At 35.8% G+C, this 22,859-nt stretch overlaps 1 protein-coding gene across 4 annotated transcripts in view; it reads left to right on the top strand.

Moving 5' to 3' along the window:
- The first annotated feature begins 413 nt into the window (after positions 1-413).
- LOC105228551 (dystrophin, isoforms A/C/F/G/H) overlaps positions 414-22,859 on the top strand; it is a 363,859-nt gene continuing 341,413 nt past the window's right edge. For 2 of the 4 annotated variants that reach the window (XM_049447469.1, XM_049447468.1), the window contains exon 1: positions 415-821. In XM_049447469.1, coding sequence (XP_049303426.1) covers positions 716-821 — 106 coding nt within the window. In that variant the 5' untranslated portion in view covers positions 415-715. Of the gene's footprint in view, positions 822-22,859 lie in introns of all 4 variants that reach the window. The other 2 variants (XM_049447467.1, XM_049447466.1) reach the window with 2 other exon arrangements.

A 22,859-nucleotide genomic window follows, 5' to 3' on the forward strand; every position in this document is an offset into this window, starting at 1 on the left:
CACTAAATTTAATTTTCCTTCCTGCCAATTCTCGCCTTCTTAAGCCTGGAGCCACTCCATAGGTCTTAGCCCAAAAGTAACTATAGCTCAACTTAGACAGTAAAACCGAAAACCAATTCTCACATTCTCACAACGCAATACGAATATATGTATATATTTATAACATAGAAGGTAAAAACGTTGAATCCTAAAGGTATGCTACAATTAGTGCCATGTCATGGTTATAATTTAGTAAAATATGTGAAAAATGCAGAAAAATAATTGAAAAAGAGCGAATTAATGAAAAATAATTAAATTGCAGATAAAAAAATAAAACTCAACTTCACAAAGCAGTTACTTATTTACGGTACTCATACTTTACTTTTACCTCGGTAATGAATTTAAAACCTTTGTTGAGCACTTAAGTTTAATTCAAGTAATTATTTCTATTTGTGTTGATATTCGTGTAGGATTATGTGTAATTAAGTTATAATCGCCAAAGCTCAAAAGCTTTGTATGTGTACTGAAAGGAATAAATACAAAAATAAGTACATTGTCTACTTTTAGGCGCTGCATGCAATTTTTAATCAAAAAGTGAATCAATGTAGAGTTTATTATTCCATGGAAATAGGGTGCACAAATAAAAACGTAAAAGAAAATTATTAAATAAAATTGATAATAATATATAAAAAAAATCTCCTAAGTGATTTAAAGAAAAACACCAATAAAATAAAAAATGGATTGGCATGACCCATACGACTACGAAATTATTTGTGAACCGGCATATGACGAGCAGCCCGTGCAACTACTGGGTTATGATGAATTTCGCATCAGATTTATGGGTGAGTAATAAAATATCTAAATCCCTATTGTAATGCATATTAAGATAGCGAGTAATAAGCTGCTGAGTAGTGTGTTTAAATAGCACATAGTGGATACTGAATGGATAGTGTACCTTATATGTGTAGTGGCCATGTAGAAAAATTTTTAAAACAAAACAAAAAAAAACCAAAGTGGGATGAAATCCATTAGAAAAGAAATGTAATATAACAAAAATGAAAGAAAATATAAATAAAATATGCGAAAACTTGTTTATTTGAAATTTTCACATACATATATTTTGAGGTTATGTGAAAGAAGTGTTTGCAAAAAGTTGTATATCCTTTCAAACCTTTAACACTCAACTGTTTCCATTTTTATTTTATTGCGTGGTCATGTAGTTTGCCGGAAATCGTGGTTAACCAATTAAAGCCATTAACAGTTCAACCACGCCCCCCCTTTTCCCTTCCCGACCTCAGTTCGTCCTTAAATGAATTTTTATATAATGTATGTTATTTTTATTTCTTCCAATGGGTTTAAATCCCCTATTTTCTTTTCTTTGTTGAAACTGTAGTCTGGTTAGTCAAATAAATTAATCGGGTGTTATAGCCTTTTCGCATAGCGGCTAATTGATCAATAAATCGACCTTTGCTTAATTAAAGCTCTAATTTAGATCGATTAACTACACAAATTTACTATATTAATTCTTAATCGAACTGAAGTCGAGTGTAAACTGGAATATCATTTAATCATCAGAAAAAATACTAAATGAAGAACACAGGCCAGTATAATAGCTGATCGTTAATAGAACCTATCGTTAATCGATTAGTCGGCTGTGCGAAAGATAAAAACTGGATTCTCAATTTTAATTTTAATGTACTAAAAGTGTAATTAAGTTTGGATTCTGACACGAATATCTACCTCGGATTTGTAAATGATCAATAAAATACGCTCTCACATTTTAATTTATCTGATCCAACTCATTTCCTCTGCATTTCAATTATATATGTCAAACAATGACCGATATTTTCTGTCAAAAGTCAACTATAGGTCCGCATATTCGGTACCTATTAGCTTGAGTAGTTTTGATTCGAGTTGGACAATTTTTGCTATACTTCAAAGACACTTTACGTTCAAAGTTTTATCTCGTTATATTAATTACTTCTTCATTTGTATACAAGAAGTGAAAGAATCAAGAGGAACTTTAAAATTGTGTCTTCAAAGAAGTAGGCGTAGTTGTGGTCCGATTTCGCCCAGTTTTACACTGTGACATAAGAATCTCAATAGAATATCATGCACCGAATTTGGTTGAAATTGGTCGAGCAGGTTCCGAGATATGGGATTTAACCTCAAAGAGTGCGGTGCCACGCTTATTGTACAATTTTAAGCCCGACCTTTATGAAACTGTTTAACACTATGTCGGTCGTTAAATTAATGTGCTTTAGCAGTTTTTAACAGTACCGTTATATGGGGATTGAGCGGTATTATGATCCAATTTCATTTATTTTCACACTGTCCGTAGAGATGCTTATAGGATTTTTAAAAATTCAAAATACTTCGAAATAATTGCTTATTTAATTTTTTTTCCTGTCTTCTTTTATTAATTCTTGGTAAATATAATGTTCGATAAGCAATTTTTTTTAGTTTTGAAACTTAAGTAATGATAAAAACCATCTAATAAATCATTGAGAAACTCTCACTTTTTTCAACAGTAACCTCCGCTTCTGCCTACTGGGTTAAGCGTGGCATGCATTTTTTACGCCCATTTCGTATGTTAATGAGAGCATGTGTAGTACTGCCTGTTTAATTTTATATTATCTCTTGTTTATTTTTGTACTTGCGGTAACTTCACTTGTGAGTAAACAAATTAACACATGTACATGTGGAAACACACACACACACACACACAGATGCAGACATGTCAACAGATTTTAGGTGGCGCTCTTTATTTACAGATGGAAATTGGTTGTCATGATAAAAAAACCCGAGATTTTTTTTCGTTTTCGCTAAGTTAAATATAAAATGCTTAATTTCGTTGAAAAAAAAAACATTTTTTTTGGAATTTTTTATTTTTTTTTTTACTGAGTAGAAGCTTTGTGGAATTTATTGTTATCTTTGAACTATGCAGGTCCATGGCTTCCATACAGACTTTATATACTATAATATATATATATGTATATGTATGAAGATTTGCAAAATTTATCATTTTAAGATTATGGCACAGAAAGTTTTTAATGTAACTTTTTATATAAATATATACTAGATAAATTTAAAAAGGCAACGCGAACCTTTTAAAATCATTAATTGTGCAGAAGCCGATCTCAACAAAAAAAAAAAAATAAATAAAACAGTTTAAAGTATTACATTATTATATAATGTTACCAATATTCAAAACAACTAGCTATAAACTACTTCGCAACATGTATGGATCACCAACCCATCCATTTGATTAGATAGCATATGTATGTATATTTTACATTGAATTTTATAAAGCAGACAGAGGTATTTTGTACTTGCTAGTATTCTAGGGGTTGTTATCCTCTTCCTCGTTGTAGAATAAACATTATATAATTGGTATATCTCTAATGCTCTTTTATCTAGTTCGATTTCAGATTTATGTATAATTTCTGCCAAGACTGATGATTCACTACCAGGATATTTCAGAGACACCACCGCATATGCCATACTATGCTATACTTGTATTACATTTATATATTACATATTATATACAAGTATGTAAGAATATATTATAAAATAAGTACATGCAATACACTTATGCATGAAAATTTGTGTACGCACGTGATAAGAAAAATCACTTTCACTCTCAATATTCTGTTATCTCATACTTCGTACTCCAGTTCGCTTGTTGTAATTGCACAAGCCACGATATTTATCTTTATTTAATACCAAATTGGTTCAGTTAGTTAGTCCAGAGCATTAATTACTAACGAAAAGACTGAAAACTTTGTATCATTTAAAATAAAAATCATTTTTTGCAGTAAAGAATTTATTATTCAACATATTATTCCACATATGTATGGTAGTTGTCATATAAAATAACAGCTATTTGCGACGCGCCAAGCGTTGGAGAGAAGCGAATCGAACAAACTATTTGAGATATTTGAAGAAACGGGCATTACTTGTGGTGCGCTCACATGCCTTCTGACACATGCTCCTTTTAAACTGGCGAATCGACACCTAACGTTATAGACTAGTAACCTTCTTGGTAGTTCTTATGATATAAACGGATTTCAACTAACCTCTTACGAATGCTTACGTTGCCTCTAGTTTACAGAGTCCGCTAGTTTACAGTGTTTGGTTATCAACGGTATAACCTATTGATTGCCAAACCTTAGGTTAATCTCAATACGAAAAATCATTAACAAATCATTACTATAATTTACATTCATATTCTTTTCATTACAACGTTCGAGATGCTTACGCTCATTTGGAAGATGACTTAAAACTTTATCGACTAGATCGGCATTTAACTAATTATTTAAATATATTTTTATGGCAAAGTAACTAAATTTTTTTGCCTGTTTTGGGTCGACATTGAAAACGCATAGGAGAAATAAAAAATTGATTCCTTAGTTTAATTACGAACTAATTTGACGAATTTTAAAATATTCGCAATTTTAGGGAAAAGTAGCTTAAGGCGGGCATACTTTTATATTATATAAACACTATTGGTTCCAGCCGATGTCATTCATATGCAGCTGCAAGTTAAGGAAACACTTAATTTAAATAAATTTCGCACATAATGATAAATAAACTGTTTAAACTTTAAAGTCAAATGGAAAATCAGTGAGACTAACCAGTTTCGATACAAGGGTACATTATTATCAGGAAAATATTATCTCTGAATTTAATCAATATGTCTCATACATATGTAAGCACTCAGGTCCGCATATTCGGTATGGAGGCTAGAGAGTTTATGGGCCGTTATCGAATCTTTTTATTTGAGAAGTGGCATATCTTGAACGCACTATTTGTGCAAAGTTTTATTCCGATGTCTTCATGGTTATTGATATATAACCTGTAAACTAAAAGAGTCATATGAAATTTAAAGCACGAAGTATGGTAAGTTGATATTCTTTTAGGCCAATACAGGTCATTATCACAACATAAAATTAGAACGGTATAACATTATACACCAAATTTTATTGCTATTGGTCGAGTAGTTTCTGAGATATGAAATTCCGTTTAAAAGTGGGTGCTGTACGGGTTTCCTATGAGTCCTATGCAACAATTTCATTCCATGTTGGATTTGACATTTAAAGTTTCTGACCTATTGTCTTATTGAAATAGCGGCCTATTTATAAGATTCAGCACAACCGTTATATGGGAGGTGGGTTTAGTTATCATCGGATTTCGCCATTAGATTGGCCAAAGCTTCTAAGTGTTAGCAAAAGCTAAAAACGCTTGTCCACAGCAAGTTTGGTGGTAATTGCTTAAGTGATTTGAGTGATATTTACTTGAGACCTACTAGTCTACGGGCTATGCCCATTTTGTAAAAATATTCCATACACATTCCATTTCATACTTCGGTGGCTGGTACTAAACCAAATTATAGTTTTTAATATAATATTCGGCCTTATAATGACATTTTCTAGATTCCCGGTTGACGGAATTTTGTAGGCGTGGCAATTTCTGATACCGCCTATATGCAATACAACTGCCGTGGATGCCAAGGAAAATGTATACCACATTTTATCAAGATATCTCAATGTTTTCTCAAGTTATCGGTTGTTCGAACAGACGGACGGATGTACAGTTCCTCGGATTTCGATTTCACTGTCATCCTGCTCTTTCATATACATAAATGTATGCTAGTTTTTATTTGGTAGGAGAAGGGCTAAATTTGGCTTTAACTGCGTAAGCGTTGTCTATGCCAATAAAGAAAAATAAGAAAAAGATATTTGTTTAAGGTGTTACAAATACCCGTTAGATGGACAAAACTATTATAAATTAACTCTCATATTATTCTATGTTAGTTTAGGTCGAGTTATACTGGTAGGCCAATAAGCCACGAATATACCAGTTTTGATCCTTTGCGATACCAGATTGATTTCAAGAGAAGTAGTCATCCTTCAGGATGCCTGCGCTTAACGCGAATTTTAACAGACTCTTCGTCCTCACTAGCAATACCTTTTCTAGTGTACCATACCGTGGGAATCCCAGATGCTTACAACGCCTTGAGGGACTATTGTACAAGGAATGTCGTCCACTATTCGATGCCTTTGTGGTCTGGCACCCGTAGAAATGAAGTTAGTTGCTTCTGGCAACACTTTCCATTGCTGCCCTGCTTTTCCAGACACTTCTGGCCGATATGCGATTCAAGGTTACTGTCTTGATTGCTGCTTGGCTGCATTAGAGACCGGTTCCGCGGCTTTCCCAGTAGCAAAGACCTCAGATTGAAATATACTGCAGTGTCCGGCAACTTAAAAGGTTGCCTTGTGCTCTGGACAGTATACTCCCGCATAAGCTCCATCGTCCATTTTCGAGCCATCCGTATAAATGTTTAGAGTGTTGCGCTAACATACCTTTACGCCCGCCATCTTTTTCTAAGTTTACTTTGAACCTTCTTTCCTAGTTGAAAAGTGGGGCATGTAGCCGGATTTTGCCCAACCGCTATTACCCACCGAGTTATGCCAGAAGGTTCTAAATGTAAATTCTCCTGCAAGCAGTTGACGTCCCGCCGATTTCGCGCAGTTTTCAGTCAAGAGGTCTATAGGTGGCAGGTCTTATTCTTTTAATGTAATAAATTTATCTCACTAACCGTTACTGTAACAACTGTAAATTAGCTTTGCCAGAAAAGGGGAAGGTCAAAACACATAATGAATTTGAGAGATGCTAAATTAACGAAAAACTTATTAAAATGTGGATGAAATTTTGCGTCTTTATGAAAAATTTTTAAAATGGCACTCTGATCATTCAAGTAAAATATCAATTTCTCCACAATTAGACATAGTTTTATGATTATATCACCCTAATGGGAATTTTTCTGCATTTACAAATAATGGCAACACTGTTGTTGAATAAATTTCAAACCCCTTCTCAATTACTTAATTATCATTCCTTTAATTATCAACACATTGGAACAACTGAAACGATGTGGAAACGAAACATAAACGAAAAGTGCCGGTTGCTTTTAAGCGCCGCACGCACGCTCGCTCGTCACAACACTCTCACACATACATAGCCAGCTTTCAACTCTCTCTCAGCAAAGCGTTGGAGCCAAAGTGCTTGTTGGTTAACTCTGAGCAGCGACAGCGGCGCTCAACAAGTGGGGAGTCGCATACTTTTTTTGTTGTTTACGCTGACTGTTTTGTTGAGTAGAAGTTATTGGCGCTGCCGCTGTTGTTGGTAACTTTTTTCAAGTTCCAGCACTAGGAAAGCATTTGAGCAGTCGCCGAGCGATTAGTTGGTACCGAGTGAGCGAGCGATACGAAAGTGTTTTAAACCCGCGCGAATAAACGAAGTGCATGAATAAAAAATATACATACTTTTTATTTTAGTTTTTCTCTTATTTTATTTCAATTGTGTTTATTGGAAATTAGTTCAGGAGCGCAAAGGAAAGTGAAAATATTCAAGTGTTTTTAGCTAAAGTGCTACATTTAACCTCCAATCAAAGTAGTTTGGTGTGGAGAAACGGAAGGTGTGTCATAAAAGTTGGCAGTGAAAAATTTGCCGAGTGGCTTTTCAGCAAAAGTAAAGCAAAATGTGCAGTTAGAGTAAAAGAAGAGATGAAAATTATATTTTGTAATGGAAAATATCAATTTTAAGTGCGAAAAATGGAAAGTTTTTAAGTTTTCTAGAAGAAAATTCCCCTAACAAATTCTGGCCGGGCCACTTCTATGTATACAGATGTGTATATGTGCTTCGGCATTTGTGTTGTGTATACCACCGCAGCTTTGGCTGAGCGACCGTTGGCAGACTCGTCGGTAGAGCCCGTTTCGACCACATCGTTCGGAGGCGCCAACGTCGGCGCTGACGTGCGCGTCGCTGCCCTTACGCCGATTCGCGTTGTTTCGTGCGTTCGTGTGTGGTTGTTGTTGCCGGTGATCACCTGTTGATTGTTGTTAGTAGCTGTCAAAAAAAGTCTAAACAAAAATTGTATAATGAAATGTCATTATTAAGCGCGATATGCGAAGAGTGTGATGAGTCAAAGGCAAAAGTGTGCATTTGCGGCGCGAAATGATGATAAATGTGAAAAAAATATTAATAATATGGATTATTGAATCAAAGTGCTGTGTAAATTAACCTTGGCACATGAATTAGCATAAAGAAGAAAATAAATAACAAAATGAATGCCAGCTGTCAGCGCAGCAAATTCAAGCGAATATGTGTGAGCGTGAAATGCAAAATAGCAAAAGCAGTAAGAAAAAATAAATAAATGAAATAAAGCAAAGGTGTAAATAACAGAAATGTGTCATGTGTGAGGTGCAAAAAATGGCAAACGCTGTAAAACGTCAAAAAATGCAGTTAACTCGGCTATGTCATTGCAGCAACAACACAAACATACCGCTTTTAAAGGTTTCCTAGTGGAACGAGTTTTCAAATCGGTGACTACACAGCCAAAGCATAAAGAGAAGCGGAAAATCAAAAACAAAAAAAAAAATAAGAAAAAACGTAACAATCTCGTCAAATAACAGCGTTAAACCGGTTAGATGGCTGCCTATATTGAAATAAAACAAAGCCGAAATATGCAAAATGACATTGGCAGATTTGAATATCAATTGAAATGCTTCAGTTATTCGAGGAATTTGATTTTTTTTTTTTTTTAACCTGCAAACCCCATATTTCAAACTTTTGCGGAATTTTCTGAAGTTACTTGTTGAATTATTTCAAGTTATAAAACGAATAAATCTTATTATGAGAATATTAAGATTACTATAGAATAAAAATTCGGTTATACTTCGATTAAATCACCGCTGTGCTCTACAATTTATACAGAGGATCCTCTCATTTTTTCATTTTATTTAAGTAGGTATATTTTGCTGGAAATTTTTTTCCAAAAAAAAAAACACATTTCAGTGTAGAATCGGAGGGCTATTTTTCAGCAAAATGAAAAATAAAGTATTTTTAAATATTTCTATGTTTCTCAGAAACTAATTTCTATACGCACGATCCAACTAGCCAATAGTTAGAAAAATATATGTATGTATATTAATTCTGGGCCTGTTTGGTTGCTTCAAATTATTATTCCGGTTGATGTAGACAATTTTGTGGTAGTGTAATTTTTTGATATTCAAATGACCCCTGCGCATAAAGACTTGATGGTTTCGATGGCATTTAGTACCTTTTTCACTCCATGTTGAACAGTCTGTAGGAAAATATGTTTTCAATATAAGAAATTGTCTTCAATTGAGCTATTTCAGCACATTTGTAAAACTCATTTAATAGATAAAACTTGACTGATCTGTGTTAAAAACTTTGAGGTTATGAGAATCCGACAAAAACACGCATTCCTAACTTACATACTTTTCCCCTGATTACTCAAACAAAAGCCCGTTATACTCACTGAAAGTCCAAATTTGGGAAACATTTATTTATTATTATTCCATATTTAATCATTTCAATATCCTTCGAAGAAATTTGTATGGAACTTCAATGGCTTTGTCAATATCCTTCTCTATTGAACCGTTCGAATTCGGATCGTACATCGAACTATTTCTTAATATGATTGATTTGATGATATGTAAAAATATTAATAATATGGAAAGAAACTACTTTTAACCTAAAACTTTAAACCAATTTATACGGTTTCTTTAGATCTGTGTATGTTATCTACAATAGGCACCCTCCAACTACCCGATGGCTGGTTTCTGAAATCTCTTTGTCAAAAAGGCATTCAGCCCCCTGGTATGAATTTACCGTTTTAACAGCTGATTTCCTAAAGTTAGGAGAAGAAAGATAGAAGAGATTCTTCTTTACTAGCATAGACACCACTTAGGCGGGTTATAACCGAGTTAACCGCGCGCGAGTTTCTTCTTTTCGCAATGTGGCGCCAACTGAAGATTCCAAGCGAAGCCAGGTTCTTCTCCATCTGGTCTTTCCAACAAAGTGGAGGTATTCCTCTTCCCACCCACCGAGTACTGCGTCGAATACTTTCAGAGTTGGAGTATTTTCGACTCATCAGATGTTGTCATCTTCCATGCCTATGCACCATATAGAATGACGGGAATAGTGAGTGACTTATAGAGTTTTGTTTTTGTTGGTCGAGAGAGAACTTTACTTCATCTACTTAGTCCGAAGTAGAACCTATTGGATTTCGAGGCTAACATTGTTGTTGCTGTTATTACTGGTTCCAAGATAGACGAAATTACAAAAGCAGAAGTAACGACGCGGTTGTTGAGACTAATGATATCAATATCATCGACATACGCCAGCAGTCTTCTATAAGACTGTTTCGCCTTGTCTGAAACCTCGTTTTGTATCGAACGTCTCGGTGAGGTACGTCCCGATCCTGACGGAGGTTTTGGTATTGCTTAACGTCAGTTAACACATACGTATTAGTTTTGCTGGGATCTCAAATTCAGACACAGCGGAATAAAAGCAGCTTTAAAATAGACGAAGAGGTAGTGTGATCCTCTTCGGACGGGTACTTTCAAAGATTTGGCGGATGGTGAATATCTGGTCAGTTTTTGGTTTTCCATGCCTAAAGCCGTACTGATAAAGTCCCATTGGTATGTTGACGGAGGGTTTTAATTTTTCACACAATACACACGCTCTATAGAACCTTATATACATATATGCGATGTTGAGGAGGCTTATGCCACGGTAGTTGGCGCAGATTGTGGGTTCTCCATTTTTGTGGATTGGGCAGAGCACACTTAAATTCCAAACGTCGTATATCATTTCTGGTTATTATTTCAATTTGTTTAGAGTCTTATATGAACCCACGATTCACCGCAAGCCAGTCACATACATACATACTTAACTCGCAAGATTACACCAATGCTGTTATAGTTGGCAAAGACAAACCACGAAACAATTACGAAAAAATTAACCAAAACAACAAAAGAACACTTCCTTCGTATCCAAAGTAACAAACAAATATTGAAGCGAAGTGAGCAAACAATTAAACAAAACAATAAAAGTCTCGTTTAAATGTGCACGCGATTACAGACGGAAAAATCTGAACAAAAACAAAAAACCACATTGCACGCAGAGTACTTAAAAACAAACGTAAGAACCAGCACTAGAACCAACTAAGAAGCACTGAATGTGAATGCAATCGGTCCATGTAAAACTACACACATACACACGCAGAAACAACAAATTTCGACTGACAGACGCATCAGTTTGTTTCACTTTCGCTCCGTTCTCGTGCACATGTGTTGACCTGACCGGCTTGGCAGACCAACATCAAGCGACTTCCTCGATTGGAAAGCATTTGGCAATAAATTGAAATAATTGCTTCTAATTACAAGAGTAAAAGAGAAATGAAAAAGAAGAAGGGAAAATAAAATATAAAACTGTAAATTAATGAAAGCAACAGCGACTGCTCACACTAGTGCAGTCCAACCACCAGCATGCTCTTTCCTGAGCGCCTCTCAGACCAACCGATCACTGCTATCTCTTGCCTTCTCGCAACCTCTCTCCACACTTCATAATTGGTATCATAAACGAACTTTATATTCTTCGTTTTTTGTATTGCCCACTTCGTCTGTGTTTGTTTTTATTATTACTTCTTTTTATTTTTTGGCTGCTTTGTTTTTGTTTACTCCACCGGCTGTGAACAACTGGCACTTGGAACACATTGCGGCACAGTCGCTTGGTTATCGGTGCACACACACACGCTTAACCACATTCTCCTCTATCAAAGTACACAATCGGCTCTCGCAGTTGACAGCATTCCCTAATTGTTTGTTTGTTATTAATCATTCAATTGAAGCCGGTGCCTAAGGTGAAGTTCAACGCTCGAAAAAGCATTGGTGAACTGCGGCGCACTACTTTGGACCCCCATGTCAAGTTCGGAAAGTAAAAAGTGCTTCTATAGGAAATCAAAAAGTGAGGGTAGATTTAGTTTGTTACTCAGATCAAAACTTTTTCTTCTTCGACCTATTCTTCCAAATACTTTATCAAAATATTTTTTGACCCGAACTAGTTCCTATTTCAGTGTGTTTCCTTATCTATCTTCATGTATTATTGGTTCAAGAAAGACTTGTATAAATATATCGTAAAATTCTTGTGTATGTATTCATTTGAAAAACTTCATTTTTCTCCACGTTCCCTAAACTTTAACTATATGTGAAATCAGATTTCGCAAGACGCCACAGACTAATAGCAAAATAAAAAAATGGCAAGAAGAGCATATTATATATACAAATTGACTCTTATTCTGTCTGCGCAATGTTGTTAAGAAAGATAAGAGCAAAAAGAAAAGTTACAATCCTAATCGACTAACTTCTCGTTCACACTTTGTGTTTCACTAATGGAATTTTAATGGTATGATCACGCTGATCTCGTCCAATACAACTTTCTTGGCTGAAAGTAGTTCTCTTTTGTTCCAGTAAATGTAATTAAGTAGTAGTTGTTTGTCGAGTTTCCTAGACTTTTAGGACACCCATTGTGAAACCACCGGGTCTAAAATCCCCTCACTCAATTATGTGCTGACCACCCTGTGCTCTTGATGATATTTATCAATACAAATAGTTGTTACGAAATATTGTCAAGAAATCCTTACAGACGACTAATAGGGGCGATTCTCTCAATCTAATAGCTGACTTCGCTACCAGTTGCTTAGAGAATAAGTATTCGGGTAATAATTGTTAAATAACGTTTAGTGCCTTACTTGGTGTTGTTCTAAGGACTTCACTTTTAGATGTGTAAAGTGCTGTGGCTGCTTTCTAAACCCTAGCGTCTAAGTTGGGTTTCAATTAAAACTTCCTGCCTAAAATTAGTCCCAAGCAACTTGCTTTCTTTTCTTTTACAACATATTGGGTTGTCAAACAAGTCTTGTGGCATTTTTATTGAATCAATTCGTGTGGCACCAATACAGGGAGCTTCTTAGTGACTCCAAGCTTCTTCAAATGGTTTATAACGGTTTAATGACTACTACGCCGGTCTCTTTCGACCAATTCAGCGATTTTATTGCAATTTTCGACGACAGGCCTTTCGCAGCGTGGCGCATCTTCGACCACCTCTACACCAGAACGAAAGCGTTGAAACCATCGTTGTGCGGTGGAAATGGAAACTGTATCGGGTCCATAAACTGCACAAATTTTATTGGCGGCTTGAGATGCATTTTTGCCTTTATCGTAGTAGTACTGTAAAATATGCCGTATTTTCTCTTTATTTTGCTCCATGTTTGCGACGCTATAACTCACGAACGACTTGAAAGAGACGACAATCAATCAAATACGTGTTAGCGCGTGAAATGAGGTTTCCAAAAAGGTAAAAATAAAACTAGAACTACGAGCTTTCAGCGCCAACTAGCGAAAATACCGTAAGACTTTTCCCACTCTTTTCTAGATCTACATACCTTCCAGCGTTGAAAATATTGACGTGTCTATTAGCAAAGAGAGACTCGGAGAATGCCAGATCTTTTGGCGCGCTCAGTATGGCCTTAGGCTGAATGATATTGAAAGCGCTTTCTAACTTAAGAAAGAAAGTCGTTTACCTCCAGAGATTCTGTAGATTTTCCTTTAAAATATGCATGTTGCGAAACTTCCAGATTTTCTATGATTGCATTCAGCGATTTTTATGATAAGTGAAATTATTCAACAAAGAAATTCCTTTAAATTTTGTTTGCAGAATCAATTTTCTGGTGCCGAAGCTTACAGAATGTCGGAAAAGCCTTCGGTGATAATTGTTTGTCACGAGCAAGCATTTTTAGTTGGTACAAATTATACAAAAAGTGTCGAGGAACTGTGAAACAATGCTTTTCGACCACCAGGATGTGATGAAACGAATTATTATTGGCGATGAGCCTTGAGTCCATGCGCACAGTTCGGAAATTGACGAGCAGTCGGCTGAATATCGTGACAAAAGTGAGCTGAAGATGAAAAATCAAAGCAGATCACAAATCTAGGTTGTGTTGACGATTTACTTCGATTATCGTGGTGTGGTGCCCTCCGAATTCTTTCCGACCGATCAAACTGTCAACATGTTATGTGTTATTTGCGTGAAGCTAAAGTAAAAAGAGATCGAAATTATGGACAACTCTTGGTTTTTGCATGACGATAATGCACCGTCGCAAAGTAAATTGATTCTTTTTCGTTTTTCGTCAAATTTTCAACCAATATCTTGCCACAACCACCGTTTTCGATTGATTTAGCTTCGTGTGACTTCTGGCTCTTCAGTAAACTCAAGCGACCACTCCGGGGAAACCGTTTTGAGTCAATTGATGACATTAAACGTGAATCGCTAAGCGCATTCAAGGCTATTTCGGAATTTGATTTTAACAACTGTTTCAAGGATTGCTGGAAAATGCTGGCACAGGTGTATTGGGGTTTACTTTGAGGAGGATGACATAGGTTTTTAAGAAAAAAGTTAAGAATTTTAAAACTATGGACAAAGTTGTACTATTTTTTGCTCATAGTTGTTTATTACTTTGACTTTCCTCCATAACGGGGTAATATAGTTAAATTGTAACGATCTCTGTGACTGGTTCGTAACTAGGCTGTTATGCAGCTCTAGGACAGCTGCAATTAAGCCGAGAATATACCATCAGGTCCCAAGTGTCGGACACTGCAAATTATCAAAATAATATTCGTTTGAAATACTTCCTGGCGAACAAAACCTCTCTGTTGCGCGGTCCTCCCAGTTTATCAATTTAAACTTGGTCAATCTCGATTGTATTTTTTACATTCTCATTCTTGAAATATTTATAAAAATTATGCGATTCCGCAGAAAATGTTCAGTGAAAGGCAACCAAGACGGTTAATAAGGACTATTAACGACCATCTTGGGCATCGTAGTATATAAGCGTTCTTCTTCTGCGAAAAGCTACTTTTTAGAATTACCTTGAATATATTTGTATACATACACTTATGCATAATTGCATAATCCATGATGAAAATATATTGCTATACCGGCACGAAAATGTGTTTATACCTACCGATGATTAATGTGAAAACAATCCCCTATGTCCACATCGTGAAGACAAAGCAGAGAGCACTTTAGCAATTTTGTCTTGATAAAAAAAGTAATCACAAATAAATAAGTGTTTCATTGCCAAACCATTCCACTGCAAGCCACATGCCAGAAAATCAACAAGTTAAAGCAACAGCGTGAGATTGCTGAGCGAGCGATAGTGAGAGGATATATTGATAGAGAGCATCCGAAACCAACAGGCATAAATTGAGTGCAAGCAAGAATGTGTGAGAGTGCGCGGCTTAATTAAATGTCAAATAAGAGTGCAATAAAATTCCAATCAGCTGAAGTTAAAATCGAACATTTTTAGTGAAATTTATGATGGTGACAACAGATATATTTTGCTTAAGCAGAAAATATTGAAGAGATGAGTTTGGAAAGCAAATAAATGAAAAATAAATTAGTGAATATTGAAGGAGCAAATAGAGCAAAAAATATAGTCACAGTTTTGCTCGTGACGTGCGAAATAAATACGAAAGTGTAAGGTAGAAAATAAGGTGGGTTTACTTATAAAAATACACATACTACATATACATATGTATGTGAATTTGCTTATCTTTTTTGCCGGCTGCGACAGTTGGAGCAGGTTTTATTTATTAATGAATGAGTTCGCCCATCGAAACGTGTGTAAACAAATAAGCGAATAACAGTGTGTAGAAAAAAATGTGAATGTGAAGTTTTGTGATAAAAAAATATATAAATAAAAAAATAATAAAATAAAGATTAATTCTTATATTAAAAAATATCAATACCAGATTTTATTGATGGTTAAAGTTTCAATTTATTTTATAGCTCGCTACAGATCACAGTGTGATATTCTTGTAGGCAAAGTTATTGTCGATTTATTACCTCTAGAACTTATTTGCCTGCCTCGTTCGCGCCCACAAAAAAATGCGGATTTCAGCTTCGTATTTACATTGCGAATTTAGACAGCTGTGTGTCAGCTGATTTATATTTACCTTTTGTCGCTCAATTTCCAATTAGAGAGCAATGTTTTGAACCCTTGTTTTTTACAGCTACAAGTGCAAGTTGAGAAAAATAAGAATAAATAATTAAACGAAATAACATACTTACAAACTAATTAAGAAAAAAAGTATTATTCAACAAGTTTTAACCTAACCTAAAAAAATAAAAAGAAAACAATTTCGTAACCCACATAACAGTATGTATATTAGTGTTTCACGAATTTAAGCGAATTTTATGTGTTGAACGAATAACGAATCACCTATATTTGGAATAACGAAAACGATATGGATCCGGCGATTTTAATTGGTGAGTTTTATAGAAAATAAAATGCCAGCTAACGAATATTAGAAATCTATTTTATCAACCTCTTTGTGTTTACGGTATTTCTATACACAACTAAGTATGTTCTTACGTATAAGCTTTTGGAGCAGTACTATCTTTTTATAAAGTAAAGCAAATACTTCTTATTAATGGGCTCTGTTAAGGGGTTTGAAAATTTAAAAAAATTGATTTTTTTTGTTTGCCTTAATGAATTCCACAATACCTCTAGAATATTGTCCTAAATTTCTAAGTTGATCCGTGTAATAGTTTTGGAGATACCTTGAGCCTTGAGCACTTGTGCGCTCGAGGCTAGCTGCGCTAAGTGTCCCGTCTTTAAACGTGTTTTTCTCGAAACTGTGTATCAGAAATATAGTATATTACTAGCGTTAGCATACTTACATATGTGAAGAATTTGGAACAAAGACGGTAACTGCAAGGTAATAACAAAGATTCAATTCATATTTGGATGCTGAGGAGTAACTTAATAAAAAAGGGGCGTAACATCATATATAGTAACATAGTTTTACAAATTTTGACTGGAAGTAATAAGATAAATATAGGTTAGATCAAAATAGCGACCCTAACAGGGCATATCACTTAGAAAGCTTTGAACGCTAGTTCATTTTGGTACTTAAACGTCCTATATAATTAATCATAGACCTTCAGAAACCGGCATAGCCCTTTGTCAATCATTTTTTAAGGCAGCTAACGAAAGTTTTGGCTTTGTTTCCCGGATTGCCGCAGGTAAAACTGCAAAGTGCTCAAATATCTTCAGTCTTGCAAAGGTTGAGAGATGGAGGAGAAGGTGCCAGGATGTTTCCAAATCACCGTTTTCCATGCAACTTTGATAACTGGCGTCCGACAATAAGCTAGCCTTATCGCAAGAATGCTTTCTGATCACAACCTACTAAGAACTTTTACGATTGCGACAAGATGATAAAGTAGTTTGATGATATTTCTAGTGACAACCGACACAAGGAGGGCATAGTCGAGGAGCTTAGCGCAAGTATTGCCGCTGTACCGTCAATAAAATATGAGCACTTCATAGCAGTGCATCTACTGCTCCCTTAATAACAGCCACTTTTGCCGGAAAACCTTACAGTGGTCCTGTATCATAAAGTTAAGGCTTCAACTTTCCTCATAGCCACGACCCGTTCGTGAACAAGCTCACTGCGTCTTTTTTGCAGCGATTTCTCCCACGTACCATAAGATGTGTTCCTCGTCGGTCATTGAGCAGATAAAAAGCCACCTCGAACAGTGGTCCAGGTTTTCAGGGATGCAGTTAAGGAAAATAGAAGTTCGGCGTGTTTGTATTCTGAATCCTTCATATATCCAGCTTCCCTGAGCCTTTGAGCGCACTTTGCAACAAAGTACCTTCCGTTAATACGCAAGGGTACTATGTGTAGAATGGCATTAAGTGCTATTATTGGTTTGGTCCTCAATGCACCGCAAATGCCGATGAAACCCGCTCTTTGGACACGTACAAGGTTCTTAGCGAGTGTAGTCTTTTTGAGCGCTTTTCACCAGACGAATACATCTTGAAACATTACTGATTAGACTACGGTTTCATACCCCCAACTCTTTCCTATTTATCCTATTCTTTCCTCAATATTGGGATTCATGAAAGCTTTCTATCAATAATACCAAAGTATTTCAGCCTAAAGGTGCGAATATCCAAATGAGATTTTATGCCTCCCGGTAAATTAAAACATTTCAGTTTTATTTGCGTTGACAACTAAACCGCTGATATTCGCATAGATGGATACTAGCTTTCGGTTAACTCATGTACTGTAGTTAAAAATGTTTCTTCTAACCTAAGAGTGACGTCGTTAGCGTGAGCTATAATACCAATGACAGCACCGTTCTTCGAGCTCTTTCAGTAGATCATTTACCAAAAGGATTCAGAGCACTGGGGAAAGTCTGTTAACCTTCCGAGAGGCCTCTTATTACCGCTTAAGTAGGACCATTCTGTTGCAAAGAAGACTATGAATAAAGTTCTGTTGTTTAAAGTTTTCGAAGGCTTTAATCACCACCTTCGGCCGCAGATTCTTTATAGATGAGAGCTCTCTCCAGCCGTGATAGTGGCATGAAGAGATTTTAGGCCATGCGCGAGAATACTTTGATAAAATCTACCAAGTAGTTAAATGGTGTTTAGTTGGTACTAGCTTCGGTGAACAATGAGCCTAATGATGACTCTCCTCTCCTCTCGCATTAAACAGAAAATTGATCAAAACAATATAGTTAAGTTATCTCACCTCAGAATGGAGCTTGAATACATATAAACATATAGTATAAATATGTATAAGTTTATTGTTGCTTTTGTTAACTTTTTGAAAGGTGCTGCATCAGTGGCAGCACCACTTCTCACTTCTTGTTCTCGCTAGCTTTATTCCGCCTTCATATTTGACTTCCACTGTATAGACGCTCTTTAAAGGCTTTAGGTTGGACTCAGTAAAAAATATGCACTTGAAAGATATTATTTAAGAAGAGTATGCAGATTCATTGCATTCACTACACACACATATGCACAGGGACAAATCGCCATTTAAATGTGTGCACACATAAACAACTTTGCATTTACCGCTGAAATGCTGATACACATCCGACCTGAGGCTTCCATAAACAACGCACCGAGCAAGCGCAGCCAGTTGAAAGGTCAGGCCATGCGAAGCAAGTGGCGTGAAGGGAGATGGCAAGGATATGTGGGCGCTGTGTTAACAAGTCACTGCGAAAAACGCACAGCTTGTGCAACTGAGTTAACAATAAGTTTGCATGCAACGTTCTTGTTGTTGTTGTTTTTCTTGTTGTTTATATTTTTGAAAGCCCTTTGCCACAGGCATGAGTAACAGCACTTTCCGAAAAAATATCTCTCGGTCCTCGCATAGTTGTATTGTATGCACAGACACTTATGTATATTCACACACTTACATAAGTACATTCCATATACATAGTTATGTATATGCATATATAACCACATGCATTGCTGGATGCTGCCCAAATGGACAGCTCGGTCTGGCGATTTTTATGTGGATTCAGAGTTCTGGTCAACACAGCATTTTCACGCAGAGCTCTCAGACTGTTCTTGCTCATAAATAAAAATGGGTTTCTGCTGCACACACATACTCGTACATACAAGCTGGTCATTGTGCATACCGTCCGAAAAAATATATTTTTGTGCTCTTTACTTTTGCCAGCTACATTTTAATTACGATAAATGGCAAGCAAATTTCTTCTTTTGGCTTTGGAGTTTAAAGAAGGCGGCTTTAATTTTAGTGAACACAAATGTAACTTTTTCCAAGTGCTTATGGAAAAAAATCGCACATTTTATAAAAATCAAAGTACATGTCATTAATAATATTTAAGAATATGGACTATTTTCGTAACCAGTTTCGTTTGACCCAAAGAAGTTTCGATTTAAGAGTTCATACCAAATTAAATTTGATTCCATTAAAGTCATTTATTTGAATTTATAGATTTAGTTTGGTCATATTTACGATATTTTCAACATTTTAGTTATACCTTAGACTCAATATCAAGTTACTTTTTTCAAGACTATTATATTCATGATTTTCCTAAATTATCTTTGGAGCAATTAATATTAGACAAATATCTCTTTCGATCTTTCCATTCATTTTTTTTTTGATAATATGGCTTTTGTAAGAGGAAATCTGCTCCTTAAAATTGGTTTCCACATCGATTTTAAGTATACCACCATTTCCTGTATATCTGACTAGAGCATAGCGCCTCAATAAAGCATTGCCATCTGCCCCTGTCTTTTTCCGCCAACTTTAATCCGTTTTACGACTTTTCGTATTCATCGATTTCATTGTGAGAACATTAGGCTGACACACCGTCAGTATGCGCGATAGACATCTGTTAATAAAGCTTCGAATCTTACAAGTAATGTAGTCGGTTACATGCCGGGTTTCACATTTGTAAAGCGACAACGTTGAATTTTCGTTAAGGAGTATACTTGTAAATGGGAATCTATTTCGAGGTTCCCTACTTTTTAAAGAAAAAACACAGAAACTTCAAATTTAATGGGGAATTCGAAAGAACATTCTTTGGAATTTATTTTGTGAAGATTATCTCTTTCAAATATTGACCGCGGCTACGTCTCAGATGATCCATTTCTTGAGTCCAATTTTCGATGATGATGATTCGTTTCGAACATTGACACGCGTGATAATTTGCTCCAAGGCCTGGATCGCATAGACTTTATACCCCACAGGAAAAAGTATAACGGTGTGATATCACACGATCTCAATATGTCGCCGAAATCACGAGCTTCAATTTCAGACATCAAATAGTCGGTTATCATGGCGCGATAATGGACGCCATTGACGATTACGCTCTCGCCGGCATCATTTTTGGGGAAATATGAACCATTGAATAATTTTCGACATTGGTGAGTCCAAAATTGCAATTTGCTTCTGGGTAAGGCATCTGACTTATCAATTATAAATACTCTAATAAATATCAAATTTTTCAAAAAAAGCTTTTTCTCTTCTCTCCTTTCTTCTCTACTGGGAGTTCTAAGTAAAATTTTTCTCCGTGAATTAACACGTTTAAACTAAAAAACCCATTTCTTCTCCTCAGACATAACGAAAGTTAACTTTCCATATTTGAGCTGAAAGGCAATTTGGGCCACGAATTTAAAATCATATAACTTTACGAACCTCATCCAAAAATTGTACTCATTTCTTAGCTATATTAAAGTAACAACAAGTAACGTAAAAAAGTTATTCTTTCGTAAACACAATGCTAGATTGCAGCAATTCAGGGATTTTTTCTGTGGTTGAACAATTTTAAATTTCGACCTGGATGTCTATGCTCAAATAGAGTTTTCCTTCTGAACAATACTTCTATAAACTTGAGCTTTCGCAGCTTCCATGCTAAGGATAAAGCTTTCACCTACACTTAGAGTTGGATGGAATATGCGTACGAAAAAGTTCTGAAGCAATGATCTTCGTAGAAAGCAGAGACTTAAAAATAAATGAAGCACGTAGGTATGTATAAAAGATGTTTGGGATGTTCTTAAGCAGAAGCTAGGTTTAAGATTGTTAATTCGGTAAGAGTCCCAAATCAAGTCCTGTTTCTGTGTAAAGTTGATCAGTATCAATACTAATAAATATGCCTCTTACCATGTCCGAATCTCAACGAGAGGCAGAGATCTCTAATGGATATGTCGATTGATCTAAAACTAACTGAATTCAGAGGAAAACTGCGAAAGAAAGACATCTTGCCGTTAAAAGCGCCGAAACACCGTGTAAATATCTGCAGCTGTTTAGAATGCCACGGCAGCTTAATTGGTTGAAATACGACGGCTTGGGATCTGGAGTCTCTCACACAGCTAAGAAGAAATGGGTCTACTACGTTACCTACGGAAAACATACGCACACAAATATTTACGAAAATTTTCGCTATTCAACTCGAACGAATATTGGCACCTAATACAAGTAACTACAAGGAATGTGTGGCCATAAAAAATAGAGTTACGTTGCATAAATAACTGGAAAGACTACTACGGCTTTGACACAACTATTTTTACTAATACATAGTAAACATACTATAAGTATTCATTATTGTGTACTACAGGGCATAAATGTTGAAACAAAACTCATTTTTGCATGCGGACGTTCCACATTCATGGGCGACAATGCGTCAATGAGTCGGTTTTCTCTACCGGAAAAAAATGGCACAAAACATGTCGACCCACACAAGCTCGTAAATATTTTAAACGAGTGCTTTTTATTAGCTTTTGAATTGGTTAGCCACAGCTTTGAAGTGGAAGACACTGCTTGTGGTCAAGAAAATAAATAAAACGGTGGCGTTCTTTAAATGTGAGAGTTTGATAGGAGCGTGTGCGCGCATGTGGGTGATATTGAAGTACGCAAAATATGATATTTGAGTGCATTCTCTTCCGGCTTAAATTAAAATAGCATAAAATTTTTACAATTCTATTTACCTCTTATAAAGAACTAAATCTCCTAAACGGTGTTAAACGATATTATAACAGAGGATCACTGAGTAGATCAGTAGAAATCAAATTAAAGTCTTGTCTCGATCTAAAGGCACGATTCTCAAGTTCCATTTGTATGAAGACTCTTCATTTAAACAATTACGGAGATAACTCGCTTTCCTAAAAACACAGAGGCTACCAGTTGTGTCAAATATAACTCAAAATGTGTAGAAATATGTAATATGGCCGCGTTAAAGCGCATCTGGGACGTAATCAGAATAAATAATTCTACACGCTTTAGTGCCTTCTTAAAGTCTATTGGTATCATTGGTCAGTAGAAGAACATTTCAGGTCTTAAAGCACTACCAGCTGAAGTGGCACTACTATACTTATATGAAATGCTGTACATAGAAGTAAAAATACCATGGTAGGACACAACCTATTTTGGTTAGGAAAACCAGTAAATGGAAAGCCTATCCCGAGGGTTTACCAATTTTTTGGAGGACATTTCCAAGTCAAAATAAAGGTTGACCCCAAGGGGGTTTTCATCCATTCAGACGACATAACCTAAGCAGCGTAACCACTGAACTTCTACACATGACTCCATCCTCCTTTGCGGAAACTCGTAATGTCGACTCATAAAATGTCCATGCTTCTGCACTATACATACAAGACGGGAATTATGAGTGACTTGTAGAGTTTGGTC

Source organism: Bactrocera dorsalis, chromosome 2 (genome assembly GCF_023373825.1).
Source record: "Bactrocera dorsalis isolate Fly_Bdor chromosome 2, ASM2337382v1, whole genome shotgun sequence".
Taxonomy (NCBI): domain Eukaryota; kingdom Metazoa; phylum Arthropoda; class Insecta; order Diptera; family Tephritidae; genus Bactrocera; species Bactrocera dorsalis.